The following is a 12900-nucleotide window of genomic DNA, read 5'->3' as shown; positions in this document are numbered from 1 at the left end:
CGTGTTTACATCTCTTCTCTTCCCTCCAATTCCATCCGCATTGTGAGCTCACACTCCGCTGCCAATCAAAGCCGTCCTAAGCGCCCATTGGCCCGCGGCCCGTCCTCTCGGCCGCCCGCCCATTGGCTAGCGCTCACATTTCGAACCATCCCTGGGAGCGGATTGGCAGGCGGCTGCTGTCCATCACCCGACCCTCCTGCCCGTTTGATCTCTGCGCTTCCGCTATGAACGGGTTTTTGTTTTTTTTAAGGTTACATATAAAAATGCAAAAATATTCCCGTCATCAACACGAAAAAGCCGCTCAGCGGCTGCCTGCGGTAACGCAGCTCCCACTAGCAAGGGTCCGTGCGTGACTTTCAGAGCTGTGTACGAGGTATGCAGCAGCCGGCCACCTGCGCTCAGCACCGGGAGGCAGCCCGCCATCTGTATGACAAGTGTCAGGCAGGCAGCGTGGCAGCACACAACAAGCACACACTTCCTGGCCTCCACGTCCTCACCCCCTCAGCAGTGTGCCCAGCCAAGGTGATCACTCCCTGCAACGTGCGCAGCTGGATCCCACCCCCTTCCATCCCAGCCAGTGCCCAGCACACTGGGCCGGGGCAGGCGGTGCATGCTCACCAGCGCTGCCCGCGATCCCCTGCAAACGCATGCATGCCCGATCATGGCTTTACCGGCTCTGATAAGCAGATCCAGCTGGTTGGTCGGTCCTTCGTGCAGCGACGTCGCCATGTTTATCCGGGAGCTTGTGCTTCACATTGAGTCACAGCAGCAGCATAGAGGAGGAAGCGGGGTTACAGACACACAGTGCGTGTGTGCAGGGGGCGGAGAGTCTGCAGATCCTTCCGCAGCCCACAGGAAGACTGGAGCTCCGCGCACGATCCTTCCGCCTCTCACACAGCCACACAGGAAGTGCTGCCCTCGCCGCCTCTGACACGGGGAAGCGGCCCGCGCACTGCCAGACGTCTACTACACCGGGCACTGTCTTCTCTCTCCGCTAAACCCAAGTCTGCCAATCCTGGCGTTTGTGAAAAGGAAAAAACCAAATGTAAAATGTACCATCTCCTACGTGTATCCATGGTTACAGACTACTAACAAACCACGTGTGTAGTCAGCTCCTGCCTCCACCAGAGAAAAGTAGTTCTACCGATCTCATTATGTCACTTCAGCAACTAGTATGCATCATGTAGAGAAAGTTACTACAAGGCACTTACTAATGTAATGTGATTGTCCATATTGCTTTCTTTGCTGGCTGGATTTATTTCTCCATCACATTATACACTGCTTGTTTCCATGGTTACAGACCACCCTGCAATCCAGCAGCGGTGGCCGTGTTTGCACACCAGAGAAAAAAGCGCCAGCCAGCGCTTTTTCCTAGAGTGAGTACGCACGACCACCGCTGCTGGATTGCAGGGTGGTCTGTAATCATGGAAACAAGCAGTGTATAATGTGATTACAATTTTGATTTAAAAAAAATTAACTTTTTTTTTTTTTTATAGTTCCCATAGGAAACTATAACAAGCAATCATTAGATTCACTAGAATTGGAGTCTATGAGAAAATTGCTAGTTTCCTATGGAGCCCTATTACAGGCAAGGGTTCTATAGGAAATACTATGCAGCAGCCTCCTGTCATTCACAAAGATCGGTGCACAGGGGAGCTGGAGCATCTCCGGAAGCACAGGGGTTTTTAACCCCTCCAGCACTATTGTACTATGCATTCTGTATTCAGAATGCTATTATTTTATAATACAATCTACAGAACACCGATCCCAAGCCCGAACGTCTGTGAAGAAGTTCGGGTTTGGGTGCCAAACATGCCGATTTTTCTCACGCGCGTGCAAAACGCATTACAATGTTTTGCACTCACGCGGAAAAATCGTGCATGTTCCCGCAACGCCCGTGTGAAAGAGGCCTTAGGGTATGTCCAGATGGTACTGAAGGGGTCTGCTGGGACTCCTGTACTGATGACCTATCCTCAGCATATGGGCTCATTTACACGAACGTTTTTTATGTTCCGTATACGGGCTGTTTTTTGCGTTCCTTATATGGAACCATTCATTTCAATGGTTCCGCAAAAAAAAAAAACAGAATGTACTCCGTATGCATTCCATTTCTGTATTTCCGTTCTGTTGAAAGATAGAACATTTCCTATTATTGCCCGCAAATCACGTTCCGTGGCTCCATTCAAGTCAATTGGTCCACAAAAAAACGGAACACATACGGAATGTACAGTTTTTGCAGAACCATCTATTGAAAATTTTATGCCCAGCCCAATTTTTTCTATTTAATTACTGTAAACGCAATACGGAATAACGGAACTGACTCGGAAACACTACTAGAAAGAAAAACATATCCGGGAAAAAAACGGCCTGAAAAACACTAAAAAAGACATACGGTCGTGTAAATTATCAATTCTGATCGGTGGGGCCGTTTGAAGCGCTGCAGCCTCCTCACATTATACAGCTCAGCCCCATTCACTTGAATGGAAGTAAACTGCACACAGACCATGTGATATCACTGGCCTCACAAGAGTGCTGTGACCTCTTCAAACAGCTCATCAGCAGGGGCTCCCACATTTGGATATCGATGACCTATCATGAGGATAGGTCATTAATATACGAATCCGTGAAAACTCCTTAAAACATCGCAGATGTTCCTCAGCAGAAAATCTCCAAAAAAAGGGTCTTTGTTGTGGAATTTGTAGTTAATTGCTGCGGTTTTACAGCAGAATTCCCACAGTTCACTGCAAAAGGGAGAAATCCGCAGTGTAAGGCATCATGCACACAAACGTATTTTGTTTCGGTGTCAGCTCCGTTTTTATTTGCGAAGAGGATGCAGACCCCTTAATTTCAATGGGTCCGCAAAAAATGTGCTATCCGCATCCGTATGTCCGTATATAACATGTCCTATTCTTGTCCGTTTTAGGGATTGTTACAATGGATCCGCAAAAAAATTAAAAACGGATGGCACACTACAGGTCAATTTATGTGTGGAATCCAATTGAGGATTTTTCTGCAGCCTGTGGCTAAATCCTGGTTATATACAGTCAGGTCCATAAATATTAGGACACCGACACAATTCTAACATTTTTGGCTCTAAACACCACCACACTGGATTTGACATGAAACGAACAAGATGTACTTTAACTCCTTAAGGACACGGCCTTATTTCACCTTAAGGACAGGCCATTTTTTCTAGAAATCTGACTAGTGTCACTTTAAGTGGTGATAACTTTAAAACGCTTTGACTTAGGCTACTTTCACACCTGCGTTCAGGTGTCCGCTCGTGAGCTCCGTTTGAAGGCGCTCACAAGCGGCCCTGAACGCAGCCGTCTGGCCCTAATGCATTCTCAGTGGAGGCGGATCCACTGAGAATGCATCCGTCTGCCAGCGCTCAGCCTCCGCTCTGCTCAGTGAGCGGACACCTGAACGCTGCAAGCAGCGTTCGGGTGTCCGCCTGGCCGTGTGGAGGCGAGCGGATCCGTGATGAAACATCAGACGGACCCGCTCCGAACCCCTGCTGAGGGGGTGAGGACGTGGAGGCCAGGAAGTGTGTAGGAGATGGTACAGTATCCAGGCCATTCTGAGATTGTACTATATGACACTGGTAAAATAAAGTCCAAAAAATTTATTTTTATTTATAAAAAACCCCCCCAAATTTACAAAAGAAATTGAAAAAATTGCAAATTTCCCAGTTTCAATCTTTCTACTTCTATAAGGCCTCATGCACACGACCGTTGTGTGCATCCGTGGCCATTGTGCCGTTTTCCGTTTTTTTTCGCGGACCCATTGACTTTCAATGGGTCCGTGGAAAAATCGGAAAATGCACCGTTTTGCAGCCGAGGCCGTGATCCGTGTATCCTGTCCGTCAAAAAAATATGACCTGTCCTATTTTTTTGACGGACAACGGTTCACGGACCCATTCAAGTCAATGGGTCCGTGAAAGAACACGGATGCACACAAGATTGGCATCCGTGTCCGTGATCCGTGGCCATAGGTTGCTTTCATACAGACGGATCCGAAGATCCGTCTGCATAAAAGCTTTTTCTGATCTAAGTTTTCACTTCGTGAAAACTCATTTCCGACAGTATATTCTAACACAGAAGCGTTCCCATGGTGATGGGGACGCTTCTAGTTAGAATACACTGCAAACTTTGTACAAGACTGCCCCCTGCTGCCTGGCACCACCCGATCTCTTACAGGGGGATATGATAGCACAATTAACCCCTTCAGGTGCGGCACCTAAAGGGGTTAATTGTACTATCATATTCCCCTGTAAGAGATCAGGGCTGCCAGGCAGCAGGGGGCAGACCCCCCCCCCTCCCCAGTTTGAATATCGTTGGTGGCACAGTGTGCGCCCACCATCGCCCCCCCCTCCCTCCCTCTATTGTAATAAATCGTTGGTGGCACAGTGTGCGCCCACCATCGCCCCCCCCCCCCCCTTCCTCCCTCTATAGTTAAAAATCGTTGGTGGCACAGTGTGCGCCCACCATCGGCCCCCCTCTCTCTATAGTAGTAACAACATTGGTGGCAGTGTGCGGCCTCCCATCTCCCCCTTCCCCCCCCCCCCCCATCATTGGTGGCAGCGGAATTCCGATCGGAGTCCCAGTTTAATCGCTGGGGCTCCGATCTGTAACCATGGCAACCAGGAAGCTACTGCAGCCCTGGTTGCCATGGTTACTTAGCAATAGTACAATTGTAGAAGATTCATACTTACCTGCTTGCTGCTGCGATGTCTGTGACCGGCCGGGAGCTCCTCCTACTGGTAAGTGACAGTTCTATAGCAATGCGCCGCACAGACCTTTCACTTACCAGTAGGCGGAGGCAAGCGGATCCGTCCAGACTTATAATGTAAGTCAATGGGGACGGATCCGTTTGAAGATGACACACTGTGGCTCAATTTTCAAACGGATCCGTCCCCCATTGACTTTCAATGTTAAGTCTGGACGGATCCGTCTGAGGCTATTTTCACACTTAGAAATGTTTTAACAATATAATGCAGACGGATCCGCTCTGAACAGAGCCACCGTCTGCATTATGAACACAAGTGTGAAAGTAAAGGGACTCCTGACTTTACATTGAAAGTCAATGGGGACGGATCCGTTTGCAATTGCACCATATTGTGTCAACGTCAAACGGATCCGTCCCCATTGACTTGCATTGTAATTCAGAACGGATCCGTTTGGCTCCGCACGGCCAGGCGGACGCCAAAACGACTTTTTTTTCATGTCCGTGGATCCTCCAAAAATCAAGGAAGACCCACGGACGAAAAAACGGTCACGGATCACGGACCCCGTTTTTGCGGACCATGAAAAAAAACTGTCGTGTGCATGAGGCCTAATACATAGTAATACCTCCAAAAATAGTTATTACTTTACATTTCCCATATGTCTACTTCATGTTTGGATCATTTCGGGAATTATATTTTATTTTTTAGGGATGTTACAAGGCTTAGAAGATTAAAAGCAAATCTTGAAATTTTTCTGAAATTTTCAAAAACCCAATTTTAAGGGACCAGTTCAGGTCTGAAGTCACTGTGAGCCTTGCATAATAGAAACCACCCAAAAATTACCCAATTCTAGAAACTACACCCAACTACTACATCAAGGTATTCAAAACTGATTTTTACAAATGTCGTTAACCCTTTAGGTGTTGCACAAGAGTTATTGGCAAATGGAGATTAAAAATTTGCCAATAACAAATTTCATTTTAATCCATTTTTTCCAGTAACAAAGCAAGGGTTAGGCTACTTTCACACTAGCGTTCGTCGGTCCGCTCGTGAGCTCCGTTTGAAGGGGCTCACGAGCGGACCCGAACGCAGCCGTCCAGCCCTGATGCAGTCTGAATGGAGCGGATCCGCTCAGACTGCATCAGTCTGGCGGCGTTCAGCCTCCGCTCCGCTCGCCTCCGCACGGACAGGCGGACAGCCTGGCCGTGCGGAGGCGTGCGGATCCGTCCAGACTTACAATGTAATAAATATAGCATTTTGTTTGGCTGTTAAGGCTACTTTCACACTAGCGTTCGATCGGATCCGTTCTGAACGGATCCGCTCATAATAATGCAGACGGAGGCTCCGTTCAGAACGGATCCGTCTGCATTAAAATGGAAAAAAAAAAGCTAAGTGTGAAAATAGCCTCGGACGGATCCGTCCAGACTTACAATGTAAGTCAATGGGGACGGATCCGTTTGAAGATGCCACAATGTGGCTCAATCTTCAAGCGGATCCGTCCCCCATTGACTTTACATTGAAAGTCTGGACGGATCCGTCCGAGGCTATTTTCACACTTAGCTTTTTTTTTTCCATTTTAATGCAGACGGATCCGTTCTGAACGGAGCCTCCGTCTGCATTATTATGAGCGGATCCGTTCAGAACGGATCCGATCGAACGCTAGTGTGAAAGTAGCCTTAACAGCCAAACAAAATGCTATATTTATTGCCCCGATTCTGTAGTTTGCAGAAACACCCCATATGTGGCCGTAAACTACTGTACGGGCACACAGTAGGGCGTAGAGCGAAAGGTGCGCCGTATGGTTTTTGGAAGGCAGATTTTGCTGGACTGGTTTATTTACACAATGTCCCATTTGAAGCCCCCCTGATGCACCCCTAGTAGAAACTCCATAAAAGTGACCCCATTTTGGAAAATACTGGATAAGGTGGCAGTGTTGGGACTATTTATAGGGTACATATGATTTTTGGTTTATCTATATCAAATTTTTTTGAGGCAAGGTTACCAGAAATAGAAATTTTGAAATTTCATCTCCATTTGCCAATTACTCTTCTAGAACACCTAAAGGGTTAACAACGTTTGTAAAATCTGTTTTGGATACCTTGAGGGGTGTAGTTTCTTAGATTGGGTCGCTTTTATGGAGTTTTTACTCTAGGGGTGCATCAGGGGGGCTTCAAATAGGACATGGTGGCAAAAAAAAAAAAAAAGGGCTATCAAAATCTGCCTTCCAGAAGCCATACGGTGTTCCTTTCCTTCTGCGCCCTGCCGTTTGGTCTTTACGACCACATATGGGGTGTTTCTGTAAACTGCAGTATGAGGGTAATAAATGTCAAGTTTTGTTTGGCTGTTAACCCTCGCTTTGTTATTGGAAAAAAACAAATAAAATGGAAAATTTAGCAAAAAATTGCTTTTTTGGCACCGGTTTTTTTTACACTTCATCTGAGAGGAGGGGTTGGGGGGGTATTTCTATAGAGCAGATTCTTATGGACACGGCGATACCTAATATGTCTACTTTTTAAAATGTATTTAATGTTTTACACTATACTATCTTTTTATTAAAAAAAAAAAAAACATTTTAGCATCTCCATAGTCTGAGTAATTTTTATTTATTTTTTTAGCCGATTATCTTAGGTTGGGGCTTATTTTTGCCGGGATGAGAAGACAGTTTTATTGGCACTATTTTGAGCGGCATATGACTTTTTGATCAATTGCCATTACAATTTTTGTGATGTAAGGTGACAAAAAACGTGTTTATTATATTTTTTTTGGACCGTGTGAATCTGAGGGGTTGGGGGGTATTGTTATAGATCAGATTCTTACGGACGCTGCGATACCTAATAGGTCTACTTTTTTTTATTTATTTTAGTTTTACTAAATAATATTTTTGAAAATTTTTTGTTTTTGTTTGTTTAGGTACCTCGCACAGGGACAGGGGTGATGCCGTTACCATGAATTGTGGCCAGTACAAGGACATCCCTCTTGTCCTTATATGTGACCAGAAACAGGTTTTCACTGGTAAGGGCACGGGTCTCACCCCTGGGATAGGTACCTGGAGGGGGTGGATAGGGAGGCAGCGTTGATTTTTCTGCACAGTCCCACAAGCGGACGTGGGTCTGGCAGCGAGGGACTGGAACAAGGGGATACTAGTATAAAAGTTATCCACATACACGTGGTAACCCTTATCTAGCAGTGGGTGTATAAGGTCCCATACAAGTTTCCAGCTAACACCCAGAGTAGGGGGACATTCTGGGGGTTGAATACGGGAATCTCGCCCCTCGTACACACAAAACTTGTAAGTGTACCCTGAGGTACTCTCACAAAGTTTGTACAGCTTCACGCCATACCTCGCCCGCTTAGAGCGAACATAGTGGCGGAAAAGGAGTCTCCCCTTGAGCGCAATGAGAAACTCATCAACCGCGACCTCCCTTCCAGGTACATAGGCCTGTACAAATTTGGCCCCAAAGTAATCGATGACCGGGGGGGGGGGGGACATGCTGCATTATCTAAATAATGCAGGCATTTCCGGATGGCCTCAAACCGGGAGCGTGTCATGGCCGTACTGTAAAGTGGGGTCTGGTAGAGGACGTCCCCACTCCAGTAATGCCTGACACTAGGTTTCTTGACTAGGCCCATGTGCAGCACGAGGCCCCAAAACGTCCTCATCTCGGCTGCACTGACCGGGGTCCAGCCACTGGGCCTAGCCAAAAAGGAGCCCGGGTGTTGAGCAACGAACTTTTGGGCATACAGGTTTGTTTGCTCCACCATTAAATTTACAAAGTGGTCACTAAAAAAGTCATATTCAGTGAAGCCCACTGTGGAAATCTGGATTCCTGGTTGGCCTTCAAAATCAGGAATCACGGGCTCATAACGTTCTGGGGTACCGCAGGGGAGAGGAGCAGACAAGTTCACCGGCAGGGGGCTCTGGTGGATTTAACTGGTGGGCCGGAAAACTAGTACGAGCCCCAGAGCTGCTCGTACTAGGGTGGGCCACAGGGTCCCTAGAATGGTGGTCCCCTTGCTCCGCCTGGCGGAGTCTCCACCGCCTTGGGGGCTTATCATCATCGCTAGATGATGAGGAAGACGTGGATGACAAACGGAAAGTGGGGTCATCCTCGTCCTCACTGGGACTCTCTGAGTCGGAGGCAAGCAGGGCGTATGCCTCCTCGGCCGAGAAAGTCTGGCGGGCCATAGGGGAATGTGTGTCTGCGTGTGTATGTGCGTGCGTGTAAATCTTTATTTGGTGTGCGTGTGTGTGGGGGCACCAGTGTTCGCAAACTCACCCTAAACCTAACAGACAAAAAAAAAAGAATGACTAAAAAAAGGTAAAAAAAATAGAAAAAAAAAAATAAACATTTCAAAATCACTGATCAACCGTCCAAAGTTGATCAGCGGTGGGGTGTGCGATGCGCTAAAAGTGGCCGGACGCTAAGAGTGCCGGCCACAGCTGTGCTGTGGACGCCAGACACCCGATTTAGGGTGATGCAATCAGTAATGTTTTTTTTTTCTTCTCACTAACTTTCCCTAAAATATCCCTGCCTAATCTAACTTGTCCCTAGCCTTTCCCTAATTACCTGGGTGCTGGGGCACAGATGGGGGTGCTGGCTCTGATGATCCTTGCGGCGATCCGATGTGCAGTGCTCCTTGGCTCCCGGACACAAAAGGAGGAGGAGAGGAGCACTGCGGTAATTTGAACCTCCCGCCCCTGCAGCCGGCCAATGAGAGCGATCCTGAGAGGTGATGTTACCATCACCACTCAGGATCTAAGGATGGTGACTGGTGGTGTATTATCACACCACCGATCACCATCCTGTTCCGGGTTATCGGGTCCCCAGAGACCCGAATAACCCGGAAACGCAGCAAACCGCAGGTCTGAATTGACCTGCGGTTTGCTGCGATCGCCGACACGGAGGGGTCACAGGACCCCCCAGCGCATTTAGCCAAGGTGTCTGCTCAATGATTTGAGCAGGTACCGAGTTCCGATCACCGCCCACCGAGCATTTCACTTGCTGAAGACAAAACTGAAGGGAAAATGCCCCAAGAACAAGCAGGAACTGAAGACAGTGGCAGTAGAGGCCTGGCAGAGCATCACCAGGGATGAAACCCAGCGTCTGGTGATGTCAACGCGTTCCAGACTTCAGGCTGTAATTGACTGCAAAGGATTTGCAACCAAGTATTAAAAAGTGAAAGTTTGATTTATGATTATTATTCTGTCCCATTACTTTTGGTCTCTTAACAAGTGGGAGGCACATATGCAAACTGCTGTAATTCCTACACCGGTCACCTGATTTGGATATAAATACCCTCAAATTAAAGCTGACAGTCTGCAGTTAGAGCACATCTTGTTTGTTTCATTTCAAATCCATTGTGGTGGTGTATAGAGCCAAAAATGTTAGAATTGTGTTGATATCCCAATATTTATGGACCTGATTGTATATTTTCGGCTTGTAAGAACATGGCAAAAATCCGCAGCAGATATGTCCTATGAGGATCTCCCTCATCAAAATGATGGGGAAAAATGGGGAGGGGTTTGTGGGAGTTAGTTTTTAACAAATTTATGACGGTTTAAGCCAGAAAATGACACAATAATTGTTGCAAATTTACCTAATAAGAAGAGTACATATCAGTTTCTGGAGAACCCAAGATGCACAAAATGTATTAAGCATTTGTACTACAACGCACTTAGGGGGACAATTATGAAGACCGGCGATTTAGGCTGCGCTGCGGCAGCCTCTACATAACTTAGGCTAACTTTACAGTTGTCTAAATCTACAGCAGCTCCCTTGCTGGCGTAGATTTAGACCATTTTGTACACTTAAAACAGGTGTAGAAAATGATAAATGAGACAGGCCTATTGGCCCGCCCTTTTTCCCACCCACACCACGGCCCCTTTTTTAGAACTGGCGTGAGTGTCAGAAAAGGGGGGGGATTGAAGATTGCAGCGCAATTAACCTTTGTGCCGTAATCTGCAACAGATATACGCCAAAAAGTAGCGCATATCTGTTCGTAAATGACCCCTTAATTTTAAAACTAGCTTATTAACCCCTTCCCAACCTATGAAGTACTACTACGTCACAGGGGACTAGTAGTCCGTGGTAGCCGGGCCCCTGCTGTATCCACCGGCATCGCTGTAAAAGCCGATGGCGGCAGATTAACCCCTTCTATGCCGCGGTCCGCGCTGACCACGACATAAAAGGGGTTTGCTCAGTGTAGGTACCTAGGCACTGACTGTATCTAGGATGCTCCTCCTTTCATACGGAGTCGAGTTGCGCACCTGAAATGTGTATTCAAGCTACGCTTGTCTAGATTTCTGGCCTTTTCAGATCCTTGTAAACGGAAACTGTACGCTATAAATTCTTGTCTTGTCCATATCCATATAAAATGTTTAAATAAAACAGTTTAAACATAAGAGGAGTTTGTGTCGGGTGAGTGATCGCATCGAGTCCCCGCGCTGCTGTGGCGGGGACCCGATGCGACACAAGGCAGTCCGATGCCGTGCAGAGGCTGCCCAATGCCTTGCATGACATCGGGAACTGCCTTCTACAGGTGCCAAGGAGATCCAGCCTCAGGCTGGGTCTCCTAGGCAACCTGTTAGTGTATGACTCAGTGTCATGCACTAACAGGCAATGCATTACAATACAGATGTACTGTAATGCATTTCAGAGGGGATCAGACCCCCAAAAGTGATCATCATAAATAAAGTTTTCCTTTTATTTCATAATAAAAAACAGGAAAAAACCCAAAAACCACACATATTAGATATCGCCGCGTCCGTAACGACCGGCTCTATAAATCTATTACATTATTTACCCTGTCCGATAAATACCATAAAAAATAAAAATGAAAACGGTGAAAAAAAATGAAATTTTTGTCACCTTACATCACAAGAAGTGCAACACCAAGCGATCAAAAAGGTGTATGTCCCACAAAATGGTATAAATAAAACAGTCACCTCATCCCGCAAAAAATGAGCCCTTAACTAAGACAATCGCCCGAACAAAAAAAAAACCTCTAGCTCTCAGAACATGGAGACACTAAAACATCATTTTTTTTGTTTCAAAACTGCTATTATTGTGCTAAAGTGAAATACATAAAAAAATATACATATTAGGTATCGCCACATCCGTAACAACCAGCTCTATAAAAATATCACATGACCTAACCCCTCAGATGAACACCGTGAAAAAAAAAGGTGTAAAAAAAATAATTCAATTTTTGTCACATTACATCACAAAAATTGCAACAGCAAGTGATCAAAGAGGCGTATGCCCCCCAAAATATTACCAATCAGACTTTCACCTCATCGCGCAAAAAATTAGACCCTACCTAAGAGAATCGGTAAAGAAATAAAAAAGCTATGGCTCTCAGACTATGGTAACACTAAAATATCATTATTTCGGTTTCAAAAATGCTATTATTGTGTAAAACTTAAATAAATAAGAAAAAGTAGACATATTAGGTATTGCACGTGCGTAACGATCTGCTCTATCTAAAAAAAGTCACATGATCTAATCCCTCAGGTAAACGCAGTAAAAATAAAAACGGTGCCAAAACATCCATTTTTTGGTTACCTTGCCTCACCAAAAACGTAATAGAAAGCAATTAAAAATCATATGTACCCCAAAATAGTACCAATAAAACTGGCCCCTTATCCCGTAGTTTCCAAAATGTGGTCACTTTTTTGAGTTTCTACTGTAGGGGTGCATCAGGGGGACTTCAAATGGGACATGGCATCTAAAAACCAGTTCAGCTAAATTTGCCTTCCAAAAACCATATGGCGTTCCTTTCCTACTGCGCCCTGCCGTGTGCCCATACAGCAGTTTACGATCACATGTGGGGTGTTTCTGTAAACCGCAGAATCGGGGTAAATATTTAGTTTTATTTGGCTGTTAACCCTTGCTTTGCTACTTGAAAAAATGGATTAAAATGTAAAATCTGCCAAAAAAGTGAAATTCTGAAATTTTATCTCCATTTTCCATTAATTCTTGTGAAACACCTAAAGGGTTAAGTTTGTAAAATCAGTTTTGTATACCTTGAGGGGTGTAGTTTCTAAAATGGGGTCATTTTTGGGTGGTTTCTATTATGTAAGCCTCACAAAGTGACTGCAGACCTGAACTGGTCCTTAACCACTTCAACCCCGCTAGCTGAAACCCCCTTAACCACCTCCGGACCGCCTAACG

The 12900-nt window shown here is 46.0% G+C and overlaps 1 protein-coding gene across 4 annotated transcripts in view; it reads right to left on the bottom strand.

Annotated features, from left to right (window-relative positions):
* The window catches only part of ELF2 (E74 like ETS transcription factor 2), a 111149-nt gene that overhangs the window by 20569 nt on the left and 77680 nt on the right, over positions 1 to 12900 (bottom strand). Inside the window, exon 1 of one of the 4 annotated variants that reach the window (XM_044300923.1) lies at positions 672 to 841. The exons of the other annotated variants lie outside the window; for them this stretch is intronic. Within the exon in view, the coding sequence (XP_044156858.1) occupies positions 672 to 729 (58 nt within the window). The 5' untranslated portion in view covers positions 730 to 841. Of the gene's footprint in view, positions 1 to 671; positions 842 to 12900 lie in introns of those variants that run through there. 4 annotated transcript variants of the gene reach the window in all.

This window comes from Bufo gargarizans, chromosome 1 (genome assembly GCF_014858855.1).
Source record: "Bufo gargarizans isolate SCDJY-AF-19 chromosome 1, ASM1485885v1, whole genome shotgun sequence".
In the NCBI taxonomy this organism is placed as follows: domain Eukaryota; kingdom Metazoa; phylum Chordata; class Amphibia; order Anura; family Bufonidae; genus Bufo; species Bufo gargarizans.
The sequence above is the reverse complement of the archived record's forward strand: the minus strand, read 5'-3'. Positions and strand labels throughout refer to the sequence as shown.